The following is a 24,076-nucleotide window of genomic DNA, read 5'->3' as shown; positions in this document are numbered from 1 at the left end:
AATCCTAGCTTTTTGTATGAACATTTATTGAATGAACATTTATTTTGTAATAAGAATCACATTGGTCAAATGTCCGTATTTAGTTAAATGCAGTTGTCCATTTAATTTATATTGTAGATAACATGATGTGTGGTGTCATATAGAAGATCATGTTATCAATTCTTTATAAATTATAAATAGTAGCTCACAACCAAGATGGATTGAGACAAACCATTGACATGGTTGTAGTGTAATTTGGTACTAGCTTATCTTGACTATAAAATTACACTAGTACACTATGTGTGTATTGACCAGGACCATTTGAGGTTGTTCCTTTTATACTAATTGCATAAAAGAACATAACCTCTGTTATTATGGATGTGTGTACTCTTAATCCTGATATAATAACAAGCACATATACTTAGTATTTATTTCTTTAATTTATCAATGGGTGAGATTTATTCGTTAAATCAATAGGCCCGATAAGTTGGGAAATAATATTATTTATGTGGTGTGTTGTTGATTATAGAAGGAAACTGTGCCCTAGTTATCTAGGTTGATGATGCCCCTATGAGGAGCTCATAAGGATTGTCATGTAAACCCTGCAGGTGGACCTAACCCGACATGACAATGAAGTTGAGTGGTACTACTCTTGGAGCTAAATGTTAATTAAGTGAGTTGTTAGTAACTTATTTAATTAATGGGCATTCGATATCTTAAACACAGGGAGACTAATGCACTCATGATAAGAAGGAGCTCATAATATAATATAATATGGTATTGGTGCGCACTACAACATTTTTCACCAATGGCAACGTCCAAAAAATGTGGCCTAAAGTATAAAAACCGTTGCCTTTTCTTTAGACAACGGTTTTTAAACCGTGGTATAGTCGGTCGTTGCCTTTTGTTTAGGCAACGGTTTTACTAATAATTTGCAACACTATAAAAAAAACCGTAGCCTTTGATGAATATAGCCAACGGTTTTTTAATCATTCTATGGCAACGGTTTATGACCGTTATCTATGATAGCAACAGAAAAAATCGTTGCCTTTGATTGCAACACAGGAAAAACCGTTGCCTTTGATTGCAACACAGGAAAAACCGTTGCCTTTGATTGCAACACAGGAAAACCATTGTTATTGATAACAACAGAGGAAAACTGTTGTCGTTGATAGCAACAGAAAAAATTAATACTGAAAATATATCAATTGAAGAAAATTATACCAATTAAAGAAAAACATGCTCAAAATATATTAATCATCCACATACATATTGAAGAAAATTAATTACATTGTTATCCAAAAACAAAATATTATAATACTCAAACAAATATACTAATTAACAAAGTATGCATCATCTTCATCCACATTTGTCTTAATATTTCTCTACCTTAAACTTAAATCTTTGCACACAAAATATAAAATCATTTGTCATCTATCATTACTGATCAAGGTCTTTTTGACTTGGAATGTAAGTAGATCTCCAACTTCGACATCACTTCCAGTGGCTAAGGATTGCCTCATCTGGTCTTGCTTTTTGTGGTGTGTTTGAGTAGATCTTCCTACTTGGACTGCACTTCCAATGGCTAATAGCTTCTTCCTCTGTTCTTGCTCTCCATGTTGCATCAAAGTATATCTTACTTCTAACTTTTCTTGTTGCATTCTAACTTCTTGAACTGCACTTGTAGTGCTTAATGGCTGCTTGCTTTGGTCTTTCTTTTGATGTTGTATTTGAGTATTTCTAGCTTCTTGGACTACACTTGCAACAGTAGAATTTTTCCTTGGCTCTTGATTTGAAGTAGATTCTTTGTTTTTCTTTATATTTTTGGCACCTTCTTGAATTGCACTTGTAGTGGTCAATGGCTGCTTCCTTTGGTCTTTCTTTTGATGTTGTATTTGAGTATTTCTAGCTTCTTGGACTGCACTTCCAGCCGTAGAATTTTTTCCTTGGCTCTTGCTTTGAAGTAGATTCTTTGTTTTTCTTCATATTCTTGGCACCTTCTACTTTTACATTATACAGTTTGAGCAATTCAGCACTGGAATTAACTTGAAATTGATGAGGTTCAATATCAATTCTCCTGTTCATTTTTCTAAAAAAGGAAAAAAAACAAAAGCACATAAAATGATTAAAACAATAACATAACAAGTGAGACAATGTATGAAAAATTAAGAACAAAAGCACTGGAATTAAGAACAAATTTCTGTAAACAAAGAGACTGGTGATACTATAAGATAAATAATATACTGAAGGATCAAATTGTCTCCAGAGAACTTAGGGAAATGAGATTGAAGAAAACAACCAGTGAGCCAACCAAAGAAGCATCTCTATACTGAAGGATCAAATTGTCTTTATACAGAAGGATCATGCCTTGAGCATACAAGTACGATATAAGAAGAAACAAAATTGTCATACCCTTCTAATCATTTCATACGCAGTACGGATATTGTCATTGTGATATTAAACAAAATTCATGTGCATTTGTATGTTTTATGTACCGAGGAAAAAGAAATCATCTCTGTGATTGAGTTATTGGAGAAAGAACTTTAGAAACAAACTGAAGTGATTAAATTAGATCTAGCAACCATCACATTAGCTAAAGTTGAACAAGAGAAACGAGCCAAGGTAGCAGAAGAGACATTGAGAAATACTAAATGGAACACTTCTAAGAGTGTCGAGTGGCTTTGAGAGGAACTCAGGAATCTTTCTGCATATATGTCATCTACATTTCAAACTATTGAGAAGATAGTCACGCAAGCAATTAAAGAAAATGCCAAGTTACAATCACAAAAAGGCAACATGGGAAGAATTTTGGAGAAATCTAATAAAGATATAGTGTTATTACAGGGGAAATTCCAAGTGAAACTCAAGCAGCTAGTAGGTCGAATAGGTATCAGGTCAAGAGATGTAGAAAGGTTGAGCTTGGAATTAAAATATAAAGAGCAAAGAACTAGACAACCATAAGTTATCTAAGGAAGCATTGCAAAAAGACTTCATAAGAGAAGTGTAGTAACTCAATTTGAAGTGTCAACCTTCCAAGCAGAGAAATCTTTTTGGCTTGGAACAGAATGGAGAAAAGGAAATATTGCTAGTTGATATAGAGCTACTAAGAATTAAGTTCATAGAAAGTGAGCTATCTTTGCAAAGACAGAAATCTAGAAATTGATTTTCTTAAGAAAGAGATAGAAGCTTTAAAAGAGGAAATTTGTAAATCATTGGTGAACATAAATCATTTTAGGTATACAAAAGATGGAGATGTTATTCTGGATTCTATGAAAGTAACATGATTTCTTCTCTTTGCAAAGGTAACAGGAACATGAACATAAGTCATCTGCCTCTTTTCCCTAAACAACAGCAATCTCATAAATTTTTGTGATTTGGTCGCTCGGGCATCTAACGTGGTTTTCGCCTCAAGTAATTATCTAGTGGCGCACGCATCTGCGGCAGTGGCCGCAGACAAAATCTAGGTCATGCGGCGTGGTAGTCCACAGCAAGAGGAAGAAGAAGAAATTAGGGGTTACCTTTTGAGAGAGAGCAGTAGAGTCGGCGTGTGAGATACGAGCAGCAGGGTTGGTCAGATACACGATGTCGTCGAGATACAAGAAGAAGAGTCGGGGAGAAAGTCGGCGAGACGGTGAGAAAGTCGGCGAGAGAGACGGCAGAAAGCAGTCGGTAGAAAGATGAGTCGGCGAGGAAGATGTAGCGAGGGAGACGAACGAAAATATTAAACAGGATTTAGCATAGGGTTTATTAAAATAAAAATAAAAATAATTTAATACACTTCTTTTATAATTGAATATAAATTAAAAACAAAATTTATTTCCATTTAAAATTATATAAACAAATTTATTGACAAATAAAATTTTCTATCAAAATCGGTTTTAATTCTGTATTTATTTTTATTTATAAATATTTATTTTATAAATTTGTTTTTGGTTCATTTTAAATTCCGTCTCAAATAGTTTTTTGTATATTATATTTTATTTAAATATAATTGATTAGTAATTCCGTATTAAATTTGTTTTTGATTTACTAAAAATTAAAATAAATTTTAATTCCGTTTTAAAAATCCGTTACTGAAACCCTATTTTCTTGTAGTGGCGGGTAGGGAAACTTTAGGAGGGAAAAAAAAGTAGGGAAAAGAAATAAAGGTCGGGCAAAAAAATGAGTAGGGAAATGCGCGCGCGGGTAGGGTTTATTTTAGAAAAGGAAAATAAAAATAGAAATTTTATTTTAGAGAACGGTTATTAATTGTTGGAGAAAAATTAAAAAAATCGTTGCCTAATGTATTTTAAGAGAACGATTTTTAATCGTTGAAAAAAATTTTAAAAAAAATCGTTGCCTAATGTATTTTAAAAGAACGATTTTTAAACTGTTGCAATGAGAGGCGTTGCAAAAAAATAAAGAATATTGTAGTTTAAACCGTTGCCAAATGTAGCGCAACAATATTTAAAAAAAAATATTAAAAACCGTTGCCTAATCTATTTAGTATAATTTTTTTTAATAAATATATTTTAGAGAACGGTTTTTAATCGTTGCATATTAAAAAAATTTATTAAACCAACACTATTAAAAACCGTTGCCTAATGTATTTTAAGAGAACGGTTTTTAAGCCGTTACAATGAGAGGCGTTGCCAAAAATAAAAAATGTTGTAGTGTGCGGTAGTTCAATAATGACTCTTTAGTGGTATGAGTTATTATTGATGAACTTGAGTTGGGTGTTTGGGTCGAACACAGGAAGCTCAAGTCCATTAGGAGGTCAAAACCAATTCCTCCTCTAGATCCCTGTTGTAGCCTCTTAATTAAAAGTCTTTTTATCCACCCGAAGCCTAACTTCTTACCCAAGCTAGGGGTTGGCCACATCCTTGCTTGGTGCCCAAGCAAGGGGCCGGCCAAGCCCATCTTGGTGTCCAAGATGTGGCCGACCAAGCCTTGCTTGGTGCCCAAGCAAGGGGTCGGCCATAGCATAATAGAAAAGGAGATTTTATTTAAAATTAAATTTTGATAAAATCTTTTCTTTTTTGAAGTCATCCACATGATTTTAAAAGAGAATTTTAAATTTTAAAATCTTTCCTTTTATACCTATCTACAAAGGTTTAAAAAATAGTTTTTAATTTTGTTAAAATCTTTCCTAATTTGTAGTGTTTAAAAGAGATATTTTAATTTTGATAAAATTTTCCTTTTTTGTAACCATGTTTTAAAAGAAAAGTTTTAATTTTAATCTTTCTTATTTTGTAGTCATCTACAATGTTTAAAAGAGAGAGATTAATTTTAAAACTTTCCTTTTGTGACCATCACAATAGAAAATTTAAAAAAGAGATAATTTAATTGTTATTAAAATTTCCTTCTTTGCCATAACCAAGGATTATAAAAGAGAGGTAGATGGTGCCTTATGGGGTAACACACAACCTAAGTCCCCTCTTCTATTCCTTGTGGTCGGTCCTTCTTCTTTCATTCTCTCTTGAGGCTAGCGACACTTCTTTTACCCTTGGTGGCCGGTTGTTTGGTGGAGAAAAAGAAGAAGAAGGAGGCCTCTTCACCTTGTTTTCTTCCTTAGGGTCGGCAGCACATCAAGAGGCATCTTCTTGTGGCCGGTTGCTTGGAGAGGAAGAAGAAAAGTAGAAAGTTTCCTATTTTGATTTCCATTGGTGGCCGAATTTCTTGGAGGAGAAGAAATTGTTTGGGTGGATTTCATCTTGGTAGATCATCGCCCACACGACGTCCAAGAGAATGAGAGGAATATAACAGAAGATCAAGAGGTCTTAAGCTACAAAGAAAGGTATAACTAATTAATTGTTTCCGCTTCAAATTAATTAGTTTGTGTGTCTTTGTATGGATCCTGAAATACCAACACAAGAGAATAGCGATTTCGTGTTTCAATTTAGTGTTTAGATCTTGTGCTTCTATTGAGATATTTGTAGTTAAACCTAGGGTTACTGTAAGAAGTTTGAATATTCAATTTCTTTGAAAGACTTTGTCTAGGAAATGGTGGATGATCTCATACCCAAGAAGGTCGAGTGTCTCGCTATGTTTAACCTGGAAATCAATCCTTGAAATAGATATTTAATCAACTTTTGTAACATGGGATGAATTTTGATTAATAATGTTAAGTATCGTTTGTAATTCAAGTTTTAACTACTGAAGAACACATGAATTGAACTTGAAGTAAAAATGTTAAGTTCCGTTTCCAATTCAAGTTTAACTCATGAGGAACACATAGGTTGTTAGGAAAGTTCTGTGCTTGTACAAATTTTTGTACAGGGGAAGCAGAATGGAATTCCGAGTAGCATCCAACAATGAGTTCACAAACACACCAATTTAACTCACTTGTCATTAATCAAAATCTGAGTTAAACAGTTAGTGCAAACTTCACCAACACTTATTGTGTAAGTCATATCAGTACGCAGTCATTTGTGTTTTATATATTGTGAGGGGATTGTGTAAATCCCTATTTTTGAGTAGTGGTTATGTTTTTATCTTCCGTTGTATATTTATTCCTGATCTGTGGACTTATATCATGTTGTATCAAATATTATCACAAAGGGGTACCATCCATTCTGTCGAACAAGTACACTTCCGGGGGGTGACAGTCTAACCACAGTTAGGACTTTCCTTTGTCAACGTGTGATCCTCCTTGACCCACTTGAACTTTCCTTTGACTAACTATAGTTAGGATTTTCCTTTGCCAGCGTGTGGTCCTCCTTGACCCACTTGGACTTTCCTTTGTCCAATCGTCGAGTTAGGATTTTACCTTGCCTAATCTCTAGTTAGGACTTTGTCTTTACCTTACCCTTGAGTTAGGTCTTTGTCTTGCCTAACTTCTAGTTAGGACTTTACCCTTATCTTACGCTTGCCTAACCCTTGAATTAGGTCTCTGTCTTTCCTAATCTCCAGTTAGGACTTTTCTTGTCAAGTATCCGGTCCTCCATAATCTACTTGACTTTCCTCTCCCATATTATCAAATATCTGGTCAACCTTGACACTTGATCTCTTCTTCACATATTATTCATACATCGAAACTCAAACTCGAATTTACTTGAGTCTAGTTAAACTAATCAACCTTGATCCGAGGGCGATTGAACCAACAATCTCCCGACAACAATGATTTTGTAAATAGAAAAAATAATGATTTTTGTATTTTGCTAAAAAACTGTATTTGAAAAAAGGCAACACTTTTATGTGTTGCAAAAATATTGTCTTTGCAAAAAATGATAACGCTTTTTATATCTTGTCTTTGAGCGGACTTTTAACAATAGTACTTTTAACAAAAAAATTTAGTCACATAAACAACGCATAAATAACATTATCTTTCAACTTTTTTCTCATAATAAACAATCATTTCAAAGACTTAATTCATTTTAGTCTCGACTTGTTGATTTATCTCGATTTAACTTAGCTTATTTACAACCCTGCTTGAAAATACCACATAATCTTGTAGGGATTTCTAGGTGGTAAGGGGAAATTTAAAATGATGACTAGAAAGAAATCTTTAAAATGTTGTTGAAAATATTTATCCCTTTATTTTTCCTTATACACATGGATGGGAGAGGTGAAGAACTAAGAATAAAAGAAAGATGAGAAGCGAGAATATATAAGAGTGTTTCGGTGTGTGACTAGAGTAAGTGTTTAGGTCTTTCCATTTTTAATTTTCCAACAAATTTGTACTGCCAATTATAATATGAGAAACCCATATATAGAGTATAGTTTGACTCTTCTAAAATGCCTGCCACTCTACCCAATCAGCCCAACAAATTTAAGTGAGTGCTCGCGTATTCCACATTGTGACTTGATGAAGTTACTATGCTCAAATACTTTTGAGTTCCAACATTTTTTTTAATCGACCTAGTCCCACAACTTTTGAGATCGACTCTTGCAAGACGGCCGTCTTGTATTTTAGAGATGCGATTTAATATTTTGAAAGGAGTCATAGGTAGATATTGAATTTACTCATTAATTAATCTTGTATTGTTTCTAGATATCTTTTCAAGGGAACATAGCAAATATGATTTTTTTTAAAAAAAAAAAGAAAAAAAAGTTATCCTCTCTCTCTAATTTATCATTTGAATTTTCATATGGAGTAATATATAGGTTGTAACTAAGATTGAACCCAATCTTGAACTTTTCAATTCTTTGTCGAAATCTTTGACTTGACTTTGGAAATAGACCTCATCACATCTTATGGCCGTAATACCAACGTGGCTTGACCACTTCCATATTCAATTAAGTCCGGGAAGATGATCTAAGTAAGTTTGACAAGTTTTAATATTAACTCATTATTTTGGTCGTAATATTATACCTCAATTTTATAGATATATGGTGCATTGGTTTACTTTTGGTCAGCATGAGCAGATCTTAATTTGGCCTAGTTACTGATCTATCTAAGAAAACCTGAAATGAATCACAGTACCAAAACTTCATTATCTAAGAAATAATACAAGTGATTGATGAGGGCTTAAAGGAGAGCATGCAGTTTTTGAAGGGATGTGATATATATTTAAGTGCAGTCGCTGAGAAAACAGTCGCATGTCAAATCATACATAAGCTCCTCTACTTTAATTTAAGACTCATTAGAATGTGAATGTTTGACTAAACCAAAAACTACTAAATAAGAAACTAGAGATATATATGTTGATTGTGGTATGGTAAGCAATTATTAATCCTTCCCTAATGTCAATCCAATCATGCCCAGAAGTCTAAGCTAAAAAAAGGTGGCAGGGCAAAGGGAAGTACATTAATAAATCCTATAGCCTTGGATGCAAATTACAAGTCAAAGAATCTTCCAAGGAGAAGGTTGCAGAGCTGAATGGAGCAGAAGTCACCTAAACAACATCAGTGGAAGCAGCAAACTAATTATAAGGTCATGAGCCCAATAACACTAGGCAGTTTAAGTGGTCTAGTTGTGCTTGTATTTGAATTGATCTCACTAATTGAGATAGTGCTTTAATGACCTGTCCTTAAGTGAAGTTCTTCTTCTTTGACGATAAATTAATTACACGAAGTTCTTATACAATGAAATATAATGCCTGCCTAATGTCAAACTTGGTGGTTGCCAATGTCAAACTTGGTGGTTGGACATAGATGGTGTATAGGTACTATAACTGTTGTACACATTACTAACAATTACTATTCAAGTCTAAGGGGATGTAGGTCATTGATGTGACCTTCAAGGTGAGTGTCCCACTACACATTCAAGTCTACGCATTTTACAAACATGATACACAATTTCACTCCTTGTGTTTAAATTTTCTTCTGTTGGGAAATATATATGTTTCTTAGATTAGTTGAGAATACTAGCTAACTACAGTTGAAATAGTTGCTTCCTACTCAAATAGATTCCCTAAGGAAAATCTGGATAAAAATTATATATCGACAAGGACCATAGAATAGAGAAAGCACGTTTAAAATCCAATAGATCAAAGTCATTAACGTACGTGTATCTTTAAGTGTTTTAGTTGATGTTACAAATTATACAATATTAAATATTATGGAAAACTAATATATGTATCAGTAAAAATATCATTGAAAAGGTACTACCTGTAGCAATTATTAGTAACTTCCTTGAGATTTAATTAAATCTTCTTCACCAGCAGTATGCAATCAAAGTCCATTAAATTTCTCTAAGATATGAATGTCCTTCTGTCAGATGCAATGTGTGCATTATAGTGTGTTGCGTAAGCATATGACCCCTTTGTATACGATGATCTTATCAAGAGTCTTTTATCCATTTCTCTAAGTTAAGGGTAATAGTTTGATGTCTTAGCTTTCTCCTTTCACATCATCATTTTTCTTGTCCAATTATATTTGAGAGTTCTTATATAGTTTTAAACAGCCTCCAGTCGGGAATATCATTGTTCTCTGCAAACACTCCTTCAATTCCTTTTTAATTACATAATAAAACATTCATCACTACATGCCGCAATAATTGTATCAGTTATTTTGATCATTTGCCTAACAAGAACTTGAACAAATTATCAACAATATTAGTCGTAGGCTCTTGAATTTTTTATTACCAAGTCGTTGGAATGTATAATTCCTTCCTAGTGACATTTTGAATTGACTTATAGAAAATCAAATTTTCCACTTGCTCAACGCATATAAACAATGGGAAAGGTGGAAGAAAAAATCTGCAAGAAAAATCCACAAGGTCAAAAGCTTGTGTGCCGATCTTTCTTTGTTTGTTGCTGAAGGAGAAAATCAATAAGGAAATCGAGTCGGGACAAACAAAAATGATGTCACTTCGGAAGGAATTCTACAGAACGCAGGGTGCTTCAAGGGGAAGGAAGAGATGGCTTGTTGGTTCTGGGTTGACACGTTCCTCTGATCTCCTTCCTTTGACCTATGTTTTCTGCCCTAATTATTAGTCAATTATGATTCTTTTGAGAGTCTTTAAATTTAATCACAAAGAGGTGGAGGTATGCAGTTTATACGGTAGCAGGAAATGGAACCCCATCGACATTCTCGGTGCTGCTAAATTCCAATGACGTCCATGCTGATTCCCAATGCTTTCTTCCTCTTTTTCTTCCTAGTGCTTATCTCTTCATTCTCCCTCTTTCCCTTGATTGGATTAATTAACAATGGTCTTTTTTGCTGATGCCACGGTCTGCCCTTGGGATTCCAACTCCAAGGCAAGGACAAGAGAAAGATCATCCATATTTCCTGCTTTTTCTTCATTACTTAATTTTAAATCTTCATAGTTTATATTATTATCTCTATCATTAGGGCAACGGGGGTGGCAATTGCCCCCTCAAAACAAAGGTTAAGTAGTACGTAGATGGTTTAATTCTTGCAAATTATTCTTGTTCTTTTTTTAATTAATCATAAACGGAAGCTTGACAATTCCAATTCCGCCTTGTCTCTTGCTCATTATCCTTTATTCCCTCTTGATATTAATATTTTGAAACTGTTAAGTGGATAGTTTAATCAGAGGAAAAAAAAACTAAAAAAAAATAGATTAGCTAGGGCTGATGGATAAATAATTAGATCTTTTGTTTAAATTATATATATTTTTCACTTGTTAAAGTAGAGAAAGAAAAAGTAAAAAGATAGAATATCTTTTAGAATTGGTCTCCTCAATTTATTATTTAACAGATCCAATGCATTTTAACCACCAATTAGCATTCGTTTTGACACTTTGACTTGAACCAACCGTTTGATCCATTCGATCTAATTAACCACTTTTTACTAATCGCGCAAAGTGTCCACTTGCCAAGTCTTTTTGGCTCGACTAGCCTGATTGACTTGTTTGGCTCGTTAATTAGCACATCTAGCTAGCTCATCTGTCTTGTCCAAATTGCTTGCCTCGTACGTCTAACTTGCTTGACTTAATTGGATTGATGGGTTCATCCGAATTGACCTATCAATTAATTGATCAAACTAACTTGATCGAGTACTTAATTGACTCAGCCAACTTGCTTTACTTGATTAATTCACCTAACTCACTTGGCCCGCTCTACCTGATTGGCCTAACGAACTTGGCATGCCCTCCTTGACTGACTCAACCGACAACATGACTTGATCAATCTTCATAGAAGGATGAACCAATCATTTTAGGCCTAGCATTGATTTAGTTAAGATAATTCGGTGCACAAATCTCTCATTAATATGACATTTCAGGATAGGATTGAACCACATTTGATCTATTATACGTAGCTTTAATTTATATTGCAATAAATTATTTTATAAAATCATACGGTAATAATTTTACTATTACCCAAGGCTTCCGCCCAATTAAGAATATTTCCAAACATAAGATTTTTTTTAAAAAAAAATGGAGATGGAAAGAGAAATTTTGATGTTTTAAAGTTTTTGAGATAAACAAAACCCAAATATAGCACACAATAAGTTTTAATTGTGATAATCCTTAAGTTCCTTGAGTATGCTGATATAATTAACTAGTACTTATTGATTTGATTTCTGCCTTTAATTAATTAATTTTTATTTATTTATTTTTCATTTTATGTGGAACAAGAACTTGGACATGAAAAAGACTCGTCTTTGTGTTTAATTAATCGTCAAGCAATCCTAATTATCCTTCGCCTTAAAAGTCCGGCTCTTGCCAAATTCCATTAATGTGTAGTAAAAACATGTGCAACTCGTTCTCGCACCACTTAACTTCCGTTGATTAATTGCTTTTCTAGTCTAGTTAATATATAATCTACATATGGACTTTGTCCATCTCAGAAGATATGAAAAATCCCACTAGAGATTATAATATTTTAGGTTGAAAGGACTAGCTAGTGACTAATTAATAAGTAAATTAAAAGAACCCTAATCAGTTTACAGCGAGCATCACATCTCCTCTCTCTCTTCTATAAAGCTTGGCTTCACCTTCTTGGGTTCTTCTCCATCCCACGCTAGCTCACACATCAGAATCCATCACTTTTCCACTGTCTTGTAAAGAAGGCGAGAGAGAGAGAGAGAGAGAGAGAGAAAGAGAGAATTGATCAGATGGGGAGAGCTCCATGCTGTGACAAGGCAAATGTGAAGAAAGGGCCATGGTCAGCTGAGGAGGACTCCAAGCTCAAGGCATTCATCGAAGAGCATGGAACTGGAGGAAACTGGATTGCACTGCCTCAAAAAATTGGTTAGTATCCACTAAATCGTACTTCAGATACTTATCGATTAATTTCACTATGTGAATTTTTATAAATCCCACAGGGTTGAAGAGGTGTGGCAAAAGCTGCAGGCTGAGATGGCTGAATTATTTAAGGCCAAACATCAAGCACGGTGGCTTCACAGAAGAAGAAGATCAAATCATATGCAGCCTCTACATAAGCATAGGGAGCAGGTTAATTAATACATATATATCATGATTTAGTCTTAAATTATCAGCTAATTAATTTCTTCCATCAAGTTATAAACTCCAATTACTTCATATATATATGATCTCTGTATGTATGCATATATATAATTAGGTGGTCAATAATTGCCGCCCAGCTGCCTGGCAGAACGGACAATGACATCAAGAACTATTGGAACACCAGGCTGAAGAAGAAGCTACTTGGCAAGCGAAGAGAGCAGCCGCGCCGCCCGGCCCACCCTAACCAATCCAACGAAGAAGCTAACAGCGTGGAGGTGAAGAGTAGTACTGAGAACCAAACCCTGAGCGCATCGGCTCGTGAGAGAATGCAACTCCACATGCAGCTTCAAGGAGGACTCTACAGCCCTAATCTACTTAATCCCTTCTCCTTCTACAGCAGCCCTGCGCTGTGGCCCAAGCAGTACCATTCCCAAACTCAAGCTTTGTCAACCAGTCACTTCGCTGTTAATGCTGTGAACCCGATTCCAGTACTACAGGGTTCAACTGCCACGAAAGAGGAGCTAATTACCAAGTCGATCAATGCAAATATTATTATTACACGAGAAGATTTATTAGGGTTTCCTTCCTCTTCGACCATGGAGAACTCGAGCTCCAACTTGGATTCCATAACTCAAGGAGGTATTCAAGTGGATCTACAAAACTTGGTATTCAACAACTATGATCCATCCCTCGTTGGGCATCAGCTCTTGGAGAATGATCATCTTGAGGAGTTAGAGAGGTGCAGAGAATTGTATGGCAGTGAAAAGGAGATTCTTTCCGATCATTTTTGGCCTGCTTCTAATGAAATGGGATATCCTTCGGATTCAGCATCATTGGCTCTCGAGTATCCAGCGGCACAACTTGATTGTGTTCTAAGGTATGAAGAGTTATAGGGAGCTATAGATCGATGCTGATTATATAGTTGATACGAAGAAAGGGATCAGAGTATAAAATGGAGGTGGATGTTGTTGAGATTTTACGTATAATATATAAATGTCATTTATAACAATAATGGAGATGTGATATGGAAGAACAGGTTGTAAATTGTTATATTCATCGGCTTGTTTAACATCCCTTTGTTTGGTCATCTGAATTCAGTGTGTTAATTCAGACTTGGCGAATAAGAAACTGGTTCATACATTGGCTAGCATTTCTTTTATTGACCAATATATTAATTTCGATGTGTATATATAATCCTAAATGTTACTTCAATATTTATCTATCATCATATAATTATTAACATGTGACAGAATATGAATAGAAGTGCTACCAATTCATAATTAAAAAAAAACTTAAAATTGAATTTACCAAATAATTATCTTGGTAGCATTAAATGATCCTTGTAGTGTCCAAATAATTATCAAGATGCCACCAAAATGTTATTAAGTGGCCACCAATGCTAAATATATTAATGTTAAACTTAATGTTCACAGCTTATAGTGCTAATAAATGGTTATCCACGTTTCACCTAATAATTATAATGGTGCCATTAATTTCAAATTTTAAAAAAATTTCCAATCTAAATTTTCTTTACCTTGATAATCATTAGTGATGATACTTGGTGATAGTGACATAATTATTTGGTAGCACTAAGGAATTAAAGAACAAGTAAAAAAGTTTCTTTAAAATGCATATATACTACGATATTGTAGAATTTATTTGTGAATAAAAGGGTAGAAATAAAAGTACTCCCATCCTAATTATCCATGAAGAGACTTAGTTGTAAGGGATATAAGAAGTAGACTTGAAAGAAAAGGACTTGAGTTCTTAGTTAAAAATAATTGATATGATATGGTGTGAATGGACTCTGAGGTGACGTGGTAGTTAAAAAAAAGGTAGATCCGTTACCTTAACGGTCCCCCTAGTGTCGACCCCACGGATATGGAGGGAGGTTCATGCAAGTACACAGGTCATAGGCGCATGGCGAGGTAAACCCCAGGTCGTCAGTTTCTGAGAATCGACCCCTGACCATTACGTGGTAGTTAAAATTAAGGTAAATGGTGGTTAAAGTCAAGGTGAAGTCGTAGTCAAAGTTAGGGTACACGTAGCTGAACGAGTCACTCTCACCAGGGCTCAGCTCCTGACTCCCCATTCTTTAAGCACGAGTTCCTTAGCATACAGTCGGTCGACCCTAGAGTCGATCGTATTTAGGGAACTTATTGCTCCACTCAATGCCAAGATATACAGAATAAACTCGGACGACCTTAGAGCTGGTCAGACTTACGAGATCCAACTCCCCGCGGTTACAATACAACTCTGTATACAGTCGGTCAGCCCAAGAGCCGGTCGGATATATGGGGTTTAATCCCCTCATTCAAGCACAAGCCTCCGCATACGGTCGGTCAGCTAAAGAGCCGGTCGAACTTAAGAAACTTAGTGTTTTCCTCATTGCCAAGATACACCAAGTACACCCGGCCGGTTCTATCACCAATCGGATATATGGGGTCCAGTTCCCTACTTCTATAATATAACGCCCAGCATATAGCCAGTCGGCCAAATGACCGGTTGGATCTAAGGGCATAATTCATCTCTCAGCGCTAAAGCAACTCTCAACATATGACTAGTCGGCTAAAAAGCCTTAGTTCCCCTTTTCTCTTACCAGTCTCTCATTATACAGTCAGTCGGCCCAAGAGTCAATTGGACTGCTTCCAAGGGATAACATTGTCAAAGAATTACAACAATCTGTCAGAAAATAACAGTTGTTTGTCAGGAAATTTTTGCTACCGTAGCATATATATGCAATAACTTTCCTCTGAGGATGGCGATAGAGCTTCCATTGCCTGACATTATTTGACATATTCCGGTATCGAACATTTTCAGCCACCTCATTAATACGGAGGTTACAAAAGATAATTCATATTCATATAACGGAACCTTCTTTGAAGGATGACCATATATATATATTCCATCACCAGACATTCAAATTCTCTGACACCTCATGATTATGGAGATTCCAAGGGTTAGTATAAAAAAGAGGAGTTCTCTCCGTTAGCCAGGTACACTTTACTATGCGCACTGCACACGCATCTACTGTTCATCCTCCTCTTCTCCACTTTTCGCCCGGATACAATAATGACTTGAGCGTCAGAGTGCTTGTACCAGGAATCCCTCCCTTGTTCTTACTCTAACGTTTTGTTTGCTCTTTCGAGTGTGCACAGAAAGGAGTAGAAAAGAGTGCCAGAAAGGAGCGGAAAAGAGTGTCAGGTGTCATTGATTCTCTCTCTCTCTCAGAGTCTTCTCTCAGTGAACAATTGAGCCATCTGCCAAGTGTGTCGTCTCCATCGCCTTCGATCAATAATCATTTATAATACCTTAATTACATACCGATCTTCCCTACATTTTTGGCTTAGTTTTCTTTGATCTCATCCTTCTTTATGCTAGGGAACAAGTAGCTTGCATAGGTTCATTGAGTCAACCTTCCCAAGAACCTGACCACTTGGGAAAGAAAGAAGCGGATATAGGAAAGCACTTTTGTTTCAGGGTTAATGAAAAGTCAAGGATTGATGTAGTTAAGTGGGCTAGGTTTTTGGCAGATCACATCTCTTTATCTCTGACAAGCAATGCCATCAAATAGAATCATACGACTTGCAGCTAAGAGATGCTCTTGATAACTAAGGCAATTGGAGCCTTGGCTCCTTCTCCTGGGCATTGACTGAACACTCTATTTTATGCCTCAACTATGTCCCCTCAGACGAAATGTCAGGTTATAATTTAAAAGAAAGACTTGGACAATGTCAGGTTATAATTTAAAATAAATACTTGGCAAATGTCAAGTTATAATTTAAAAGAAAGACTCGGAAAGGAAAAACAAAATCTTAAGTACTGTTTACCTAGCTATCAAGAAACTCAAAGTCAACCTAAGGACTAAAATATATAAACTTAAAAGAAAATTAGTTTTCAAGATGGAGCATGGCAAAATTCAGAGCTTTATTTATGGTTGGTTCTATGCAAATCAAGGATGAACAGATTGCAAGCAAATCTATACACATAAGATATCATACTTTAATTAAAATAATTACACAAAATTATTTTACAATTAAGGAACTAAGAGCATCTCCAATGCAAGATTTGTAAGAGGTTTTTAAAATTAAAAAAGCTGAATAAAAAATCTTGAACCATATATTGTAGATATGAAGTTTAAGGTTTATAGTTCAAGAGCAGTAGTGAAAATTCAAATATGCTCTTTTGTATTGAAATTGATGTATATGCATGAAGTCATATAACTACATGCTATGAATTATATCATAAAAAAGTTCACTTAGAACTTTAACCATTGGGGATGTTTCAATAAGATTTTATAATATTGGCATGACATATTAAAATCATAAAAAAAAATCATTTAGAGCTTTAACGATTAAAGATGCCTTAAGAGAGAAGCGGTTCTTTACTTCTTCGTTGTGATCAAAAGTGGAGGTGAAGGTGACGATACAATTTAATGTACATATTAATGTTGACTTAGAGAATTAATTAATAGGTTGATGAGTTGGCAATTAGTAATTTAGTGGTGGTAGTTATTAATGGTTATAGAAAATTGTTCATGTAGTAGATATGTTCAATGTATTTATAAATAGGCTATTTGTTTATCAACAAAAGCAATTTTCATTTATTCTCTTTATCTATCCTCGACCTTTTGCTATGTATTTTTTTTTTATTTTTTAACAGAAAGACCTCAATGCAAGTAAATTTTTTTTCTTGATTTTCTATTTTCTAGAAAATCCAGGATAGCGTGGCCTCACCTAATCACAGTAATCTAAATTAGAAGGTGTGACAATTACTTTCTTTGTGAAATCTCCCTTTGATTTCAATCGAAGCAATGAGTCCTTTTTCTTTTAATTCAAGCCAAAGCAACAACAAAAGGTAAAATAAAAATTTAAACTGATTCTTCACAACAATTGAATCACATCAAATATTGGTATATGAAGTCATATTGACAACAAAATCCACAGAGTACAGCGGCAGCTTAGCAAACACTAGCAATTTTTTCCCTTTTAATTTTTTTTTTCAGCTTAATTAACAATTGATTCCACACAATCTGGTATCAGGTCCCATGGTCTTGATGACGAAGGGGTCGATCCTCACCCACAGCAGCGAGAAGATGGAAGCCAAGAGCACGGACCAAATCACGACAATGGTGGGCGTCCTGTTCTGCCGCCCCATCAGCCCCTTGAGGAAGGGGTAGAGGTGGAGGATCACCCAGAAGGAAAAGAAAAGCTTCCCGAAGAGCGGGCCCCACGATTGGTACCCGTTGTTGATGGCGTCGGAGATGCCGGCCACGACGCCAATGATGTTGATGATGAGTACGGTGGTGGGCGGGATGAGCAGGGTCGTCCATTTGAACGCGTACAGCTCCCCGAACTCCTCGTCGTCCGTCGCCTTGGACGTGACGGTGAAGTTGGTGTCGATCCCGCCGAGCACCTTGAGCAGCCCTTGGATGACGGCGAAGAGGTGGGCGGAGATTCCTCCGATGACCCAGAACTGCTCGTTCCTCCACCACTCCTCGATGCTGACCCCGCTCCACCGCAGCTCCAGGATGCCCGTCGCGAAGATGGATATGAAGAGCGCGATGAAGAAGAGGCTGGCGAATGTGCTAATCTGCACGACCACCGGCAGCCATGCACCAGTTCAATACATAAATCATCATCGAATTGAATCCAGCCATGCAACTTCCTCAAATGACACACCTACCGTCGGCATTATGAACTTGTCGGTGAGGAGGCAGACGGCGGGGAGGGTGCAGTAAGCCAAGAGGGCGAGGGAGGTGAAGGGGTAGATGGTGGTGTTGACGTAGGCGAACCGCTCCAGCCACTTGAGGTGGCCGTTCTTGTAGCCATACAACACTGGGCTATGGCGACTGAAGAAAATCTCCACCGACCCAAGCGCCCACCGCAGCACCTGGTTCAGCCGATCCGAGAGGTTGATCGGAGCCGAACCTTTGAACGCCGCCAGCTTCGGCATGCAGTAGATTGACCGCCAGCCGCGGCAGTGCATCTTGAACCCTGTCAAGATGTCCTCTGTGATCGACCCGTAGATCCAGCCAATCTGCACCGGACCACAATCCATGCACCTCCCTTAGCTTAAAATCTGCCTGTTACGTTGCAAATCATAAAATAATCGATCGACTCTCCTCATTCTTGGTCAATTAATTACCTCTAGTCCCCAATCGCTCTTGTCTTCGTAGCCGCAGCTGATGACATGAATGGCTTCTTTGAGCAAGGCTTCTGGGCTGGACGAGGGAGGCACTCCACCTTCCTCCATCAGTGTCGATGTCACAAATGCTGCTGACTGCCCAAATCTCTTCTCAAAGTTCATCTGTGACATTAACAGCTCCTTGTCCTCGTCCAGTACTCCTAACATCGAAGTTAATTAATTAGATCCTTTACTAGTGGTCAGCGATTAAAATTAACTGCAAATGTCCGAGCAATAAATCACCACCTCCATCGACTGCGGTCGACTCATTTGCTCCACTTTTGGAGTACTTGAGTTTCTTGCGACGGCCGAAGCAGGGGCAGCAGTCGCAGGTCACCATTTTTGGGCGTTTGGGTCCTTTCGGAGGGTTGTAGCCGTAGAGAGCTTGTCTCCTAAAGACGCACCCTGTCCCCACGTACACTGGCCCTTGGATTCCATCTAAACCTTTCATGTTGATCTGGAGAAGCAGAACGGATCGGCGTCACGTCAATGATTGGCTAGCTACTTGTTGCTTATAGAAATTAAACGAGGATTGTTGAACCACCGTACGTACATCAAAGAAGACTGTGTTTCTGTTCGCATACCGATCGTGCCTATCGATGCCGTCGAATCTTTGCGGAAATTGGACAAAACACACTCTTTTGCCAATCTGAGGGTCCATCAGGAAACACATGGACTCTCTCACGGCCTTGCTGTTGTTGATGTAGTGGTCGCAGTCCAAGTTGAGCATAAATGGGGCATTCGTTAGAACTGCGGACACGCGAATCTGCCAGTTCAATTTGCAGGTTTGTAAATTAAACTAAAGTTAGTAAGCAACATCAGAGGAGAAGGGTGCATTTGAAATCCAAATCGTGAAGCAGTAGTGATCGCGTGATGTACCAGAGCATTCATGGCGCCGGCCTTCTTGTGATGTTGAAACCCCGGTCTCTTCTCTCGAGAGACGTAGACCAGGCGAGGGAGCTCATTGCCCTCGGTGTCATGGCCTCCGCTGTGTCCCAAGAAGACCTGGATCATGCCAGGGTGATCCCGCGTGTTGTTGCCCGGCCATGGCGTACCATCTTGCATGATCCAGCCTTCAGTAGGGACTTTCATGGCTTTTGCCACCAGCGCATTGATCCGAACTTTGAACTCTTCGTACTCCCTCTGCCCAAAATTTTCACCACTATATAAGATTGAATGATTGCAGAGGGAATGATTCAAATATGCACCTTCATGACTCGGCGGTCCTTGACGAAGGTGGGCTGGACTTTGTCCTTGAGGTAGTCCACTTTCTGCGAGAAGTACATTTCCGGAGCTCGAGGCTCGATGTTGAACTTCTTGCAGAAGGGAACCCATTTCCTGGCGAACTCGGCTGTCTCCGAGAGCGACTCGAATGTGAGCATCGAAGCTCCATCGTCCGACACGTAACAGGACACCTTGTCCACTGGGTAGTCAACAGCCAAGATGGAGAGCACAGTGTTGGCAGTGACCAGCGGAGGCTCCTTCAAGGGATCCACTGTGCTCACGAAGATGTCCACGGGCGATAACATCGACGGCTCCCCTTCCCTCTCGTATCTGCGATTGGACAAAGTGGCAGTCAGTCTCCTACATAAAGCTGCAAGGTGTTCGATGAAGAAATTTGGACTTGGGCGTGTACCTGAGGGAGAGGCGATCGAGATAAGTCTCGCGGTCGATGGGGAACCATTTAGGGAATTGATCGAGAATCCAAGAGATAGCAAACCAAATCTCGCATATGATCGAGGTCAACCAGAGCCCGATCGCGTCCTCCACCGGGTGAAGGATCCGGTACCGGAGGAAGAATGCTAGAACAACGAGACGGAGAACGATCACCATGCGGTAGGGGTTGATCTTGCTTGAAGCTATTGCCACCTTCCTTGACAATGGTTGTCTCGCTTCGTCCATTCTGCATCAAGACAATGATCGTGATAGAAGTTTCACAGAGAGAGAGAGAGAAAAAAAAAGAACTAACAAAGAAAGGAAAGGCGGTAGGAGTGTATACAGGGCAATCTCAGGATCGACTTCATCTGGATCACCTCCAAGCAAGTTTTGTTTCGATTTCCACTCTTCCATTCTTTCTTTCCACCCACCTTCTTTCTTCTCATCCCACCTTGCACTCCCTGCTAATCAGCCACTTACGTAAATGTTAATTCTTGTTACATATTAAAACTCCTTTTGCAATCACTCGTATACCTGGCTCAGACATTGGATATGGATGGATACGCTTGTGCAGCGTTGATGAGAAGTCTCCATGGTTGCTAGCATTTGTTATGGGGAACTCCCCGCTCACCTGAGTTTGCATATCAAATCATGCACATTTAGATGTACCGTAGTTCGAATTATAAAGAAAAAGTTTCAGCTTACCGGACGAGAGAGCGAGCTGGTTATGATGGGAGGGAACTGAGTATTGTTGTCTTCGTCTTCGGGTCCTCTGCCATAGCTCATTTTCCCATAGAGCATCGCCTCAGTGATGTGCTTGTTTAGCAGAGGTTGCTGCTGCTTCTTGCTTTGCTCTTCTTCCATTTTGAATTCATGTTCGATGTCGTCCACATCTTCTTCATCTTCATCTCCCTCCACTCTTGGGCTCCCTTCGTACATAACATGTCGAGATCGATAGTCAGCTTTCAATAATTGAAAGCAGATGATCGAGACAAATTAAGAGCTAACCTTTTAGCCTCTTGTAGCGGGTCTTGCACTGTGGGCAGAGTTGAGTTCCTTCCCGTCGCTCATACTCGTAGCACGGCCGGCAAACGGGGAACCCGCACTCGTTGCACGCAACGAACAGATCCCCGTCGACGGTCAACCCGATCTCGTCGCCGCATATCTCACACACCTGACCATTGAGCGCCTTCAACGGCTTCGGCTGCAACATCACCGACCACAAAATCGCCAAAACCATCAAAAAAGACGTTTACACAACAAGCTAAGACACGGGTCGCCAAAGTGTGGCGCGATCTCCCTACCTCTTCGTGCCCGCGGATGAGGACGAGCTCGTTGCGGTTGTGGGATCCGGCGACGAGTCCGGCGCTCGCCTCCATTGGTGGAGTTGGGTTTGGAGAGTGAGAGGGATGGATGGGTGGATTGGGAAGGAAGGAGTTGGGCTTTTGTAGGCATGCAAGGTGTGATTCGAGCGAGGGTGGTGGTGATTCTTTGGCTCGAGTCTCATTCACACACCTAACCGTGTAGGTGGCCAAGCGTTGGTTGGTTGCAGAGTCTCCATTGCCGCAAAGTGAAGCTACTTCTCTGCTTACTCAACCGATCTAACTTTATCTCGAATAAATTTCCTGCCTTCTTCGTAACACAGCATCCTGCTGTTGCTACCAACGAACAATAGTAGTCTTCGAGTAGTTATTTGTGCTATAAATTAATATTATACAGTTTTTAAAGTTAATTTTGGCACATATTTAAAATGTTAATCTTATTCTTTAAAATTATTTGGTTTTTAAAATAGCATTCTTAAACTATTATATCTGGATCAAAATCTCTAATTGTCCAAATCATACAATTACAAATATGAATAAAGCATAATTAAATTTTAGTGATTATAATGAGTACACCAACTCACAAGGAAGGGATTAATCACTCTTTCCACATTAATCCTTAGTGCACCCTAACCCAATATAGAGTAATAAGACAATAGTTTTTACAATTGTGCTATAGTTTTATTGATTTTTGATCTTGTCCGAAAATAATAAAGATAGCTAGTTAAGGATGTGACTCTACGATTGAATATGTGAAGACTCCGCTCTGTTTTACAAAATCAAGAAAGTCAATATCAGGGACTAGGAGTCCCTGTGTTTGTCCTCCGACGTTCAAGTCAGTTATCGATAATAGTAAAGAATAAAGAGAACTGTAGCAGCAATAAGAGTGTAATTACAAATAATGCATACCTCTCCCGATATATAAACCCCTTTATATAGTGACCCTCAGGCGTACGTGCACGCTTCTCAAAGCGTATGCACGTTTCTCTATTTTTCCTATGAAAAGGCAAGTTAGAAAAATGTCCCTAACATAATTCCTTAACATAGCGTGCAAATCCCTGATGTGACAATGGGAAACTTCTGTTTTATGCTTTATCTACTGATCATGTTTTGTTGTCAACGGCACAAACTCCCAAAAAAATACAATGAGCTGTACAAGAGTCCCACTGTTGGCTGAGCGAGAGACACTTGGCCAGGACTCCCCGCTTGCTCGGTCGGAGAGTTCTCTTGGGCGTATGACTCAATAGATTATCACCGTCTGACCGGACAAGCAATTCAGTCAAACTAGCCTTTATAGTCGTCTGGTTCAGTAGATCGCCCTCCGTCCGACCAGACAAGCGGTTCGGTCGGACAAGCCTTTATATGGTCGTCGTACCTATAAACATCTAGTTTCCTTTTTCTAATCGCACAAGTATCAAAGCACTGCTTTCGTCCGGCCGAACGAGCGATCTGACCAGACAAAGCAATGGGCAACTATTTGATTATGGGACATTTTTTCGCAGAGTGGATAATAATATCCATTCGGCATTATGAGACCTTTCGCAGAGTGGACGGCCATATTCACTTGACGTTTTGAAGAACAATCGACCTGTTTCCACCCGCTCGGCCGGCTATGTTGTCTTTGACCCCCTACATCAGCCGCTCTTCCCATCTTTGACCTGTTTTTGGTTGGTCCCCCTGTTGGTGCGGTTAGCACTAACAATTTAACCCAGATTTTGATGAATGACAAATCAGGTTAAGTTAGTCTATTGTTGATCTAACACTCTGATCGAGTGTGCAGGAGAAGTCCAAACAGGTCGACGGGCTGACCGGATGTCTGGCACGAAGTCCAGCTAGGTCGACGGGCTGACCGGATAGCTGGCGAGAAGTCCAAGCGGGTCGACGGGCTGACCGGACGCTTGGCAAGAAGTCCAGCGGGTCGACGGGCTGACCGGACGCTTGGCGAGAAGTCCAAGCGGGTCGACGGGCTGACCGGACGCTTGGCGAGAAGTCCAGACGGGTCGACGGGCTGACCAGACGTCTGGCAGGTAAGTGAGGTAAGTCACTGGAGGGGAGTGACTGCGAGGACGCGTTCCCCGGAAGGGAACATTAGGCGTCGATCCGGCTTAGATCCATTTCGGATATCTAAGTCGAGATC

The 24,076-nt window shown here is 38.5% G+C and overlaps 2 protein-coding genes across 2 annotated transcripts; one reads left to right on the top strand and one right to left on the bottom strand.

The window, feature by feature from the left end:
- The first annotated feature begins 12,327 nt into the window (after positions 1-12,327).
- Positions 12,328-13,864, top strand: LOC121968619 (transcription factor MYB36-like). The gene is made up of 3 exons (XM_042518938.1): positions 12,328-12,559; positions 12,634-12,763; positions 12,891-13,864. Exons 1-3 carry the CDS (start codon positions 12,424-12,426, stop codon positions 13,666-13,668), a joined length of 1,044 nt encoding a protein of 347 aa, XP_042374872.1. The 5' UTR covers positions 12,328-12,423; the 3' UTR covers positions 13,669-13,864.
- Positions 13,865-17,667: 3,803 nt separating this feature from the next.
- Positions 17,668-22,030, bottom strand: LOC121967709 (cellulose synthase A catalytic subunit 9 [UDP-forming]). Its single transcript, XM_042518102.1, has 13 exons — positions 21,922-22,030; positions 21,626-21,821; positions 21,323-21,546; positions 21,152-21,248; positions 20,961-21,078; positions 20,598-20,864; positions 20,170-20,515; positions 19,841-20,104; positions 19,515-19,727; positions 19,208-19,418; positions 18,923-19,122; positions 18,461-18,814; positions 17,668-18,367 (listed from the first exon to the last, which is right to left on the bottom strand). The coding sequence occupies exons 1-13, from the start codon at positions 21,994-21,996 to the stop codon at positions 17,786-17,788; spliced, it is 3,147 nt and encodes a 1,048-aa protein (XP_042374036.1). The 5' UTR covers positions 21,997-22,030; the 3' UTR covers positions 17,668-17,785.
- Between the last annotated feature and the right edge of the window lie 2,046 nt (positions 22,031-24,076).

This window comes from Zingiber officinale, chromosome 3B (genome assembly GCF_018446385.1).
Source record: "Zingiber officinale cultivar Zhangliang chromosome 3B, Zo_v1.1, whole genome shotgun sequence".
NCBI classification, from domain to species: Eukaryota; Viridiplantae; Streptophyta; class Magnoliopsida; order Zingiberales; family Zingiberaceae; genus Zingiber; species Zingiber officinale.
The sequence above is the reverse complement of the archived record's forward strand: the minus strand, read 5'-3'. Positions and strand labels throughout refer to the sequence as shown.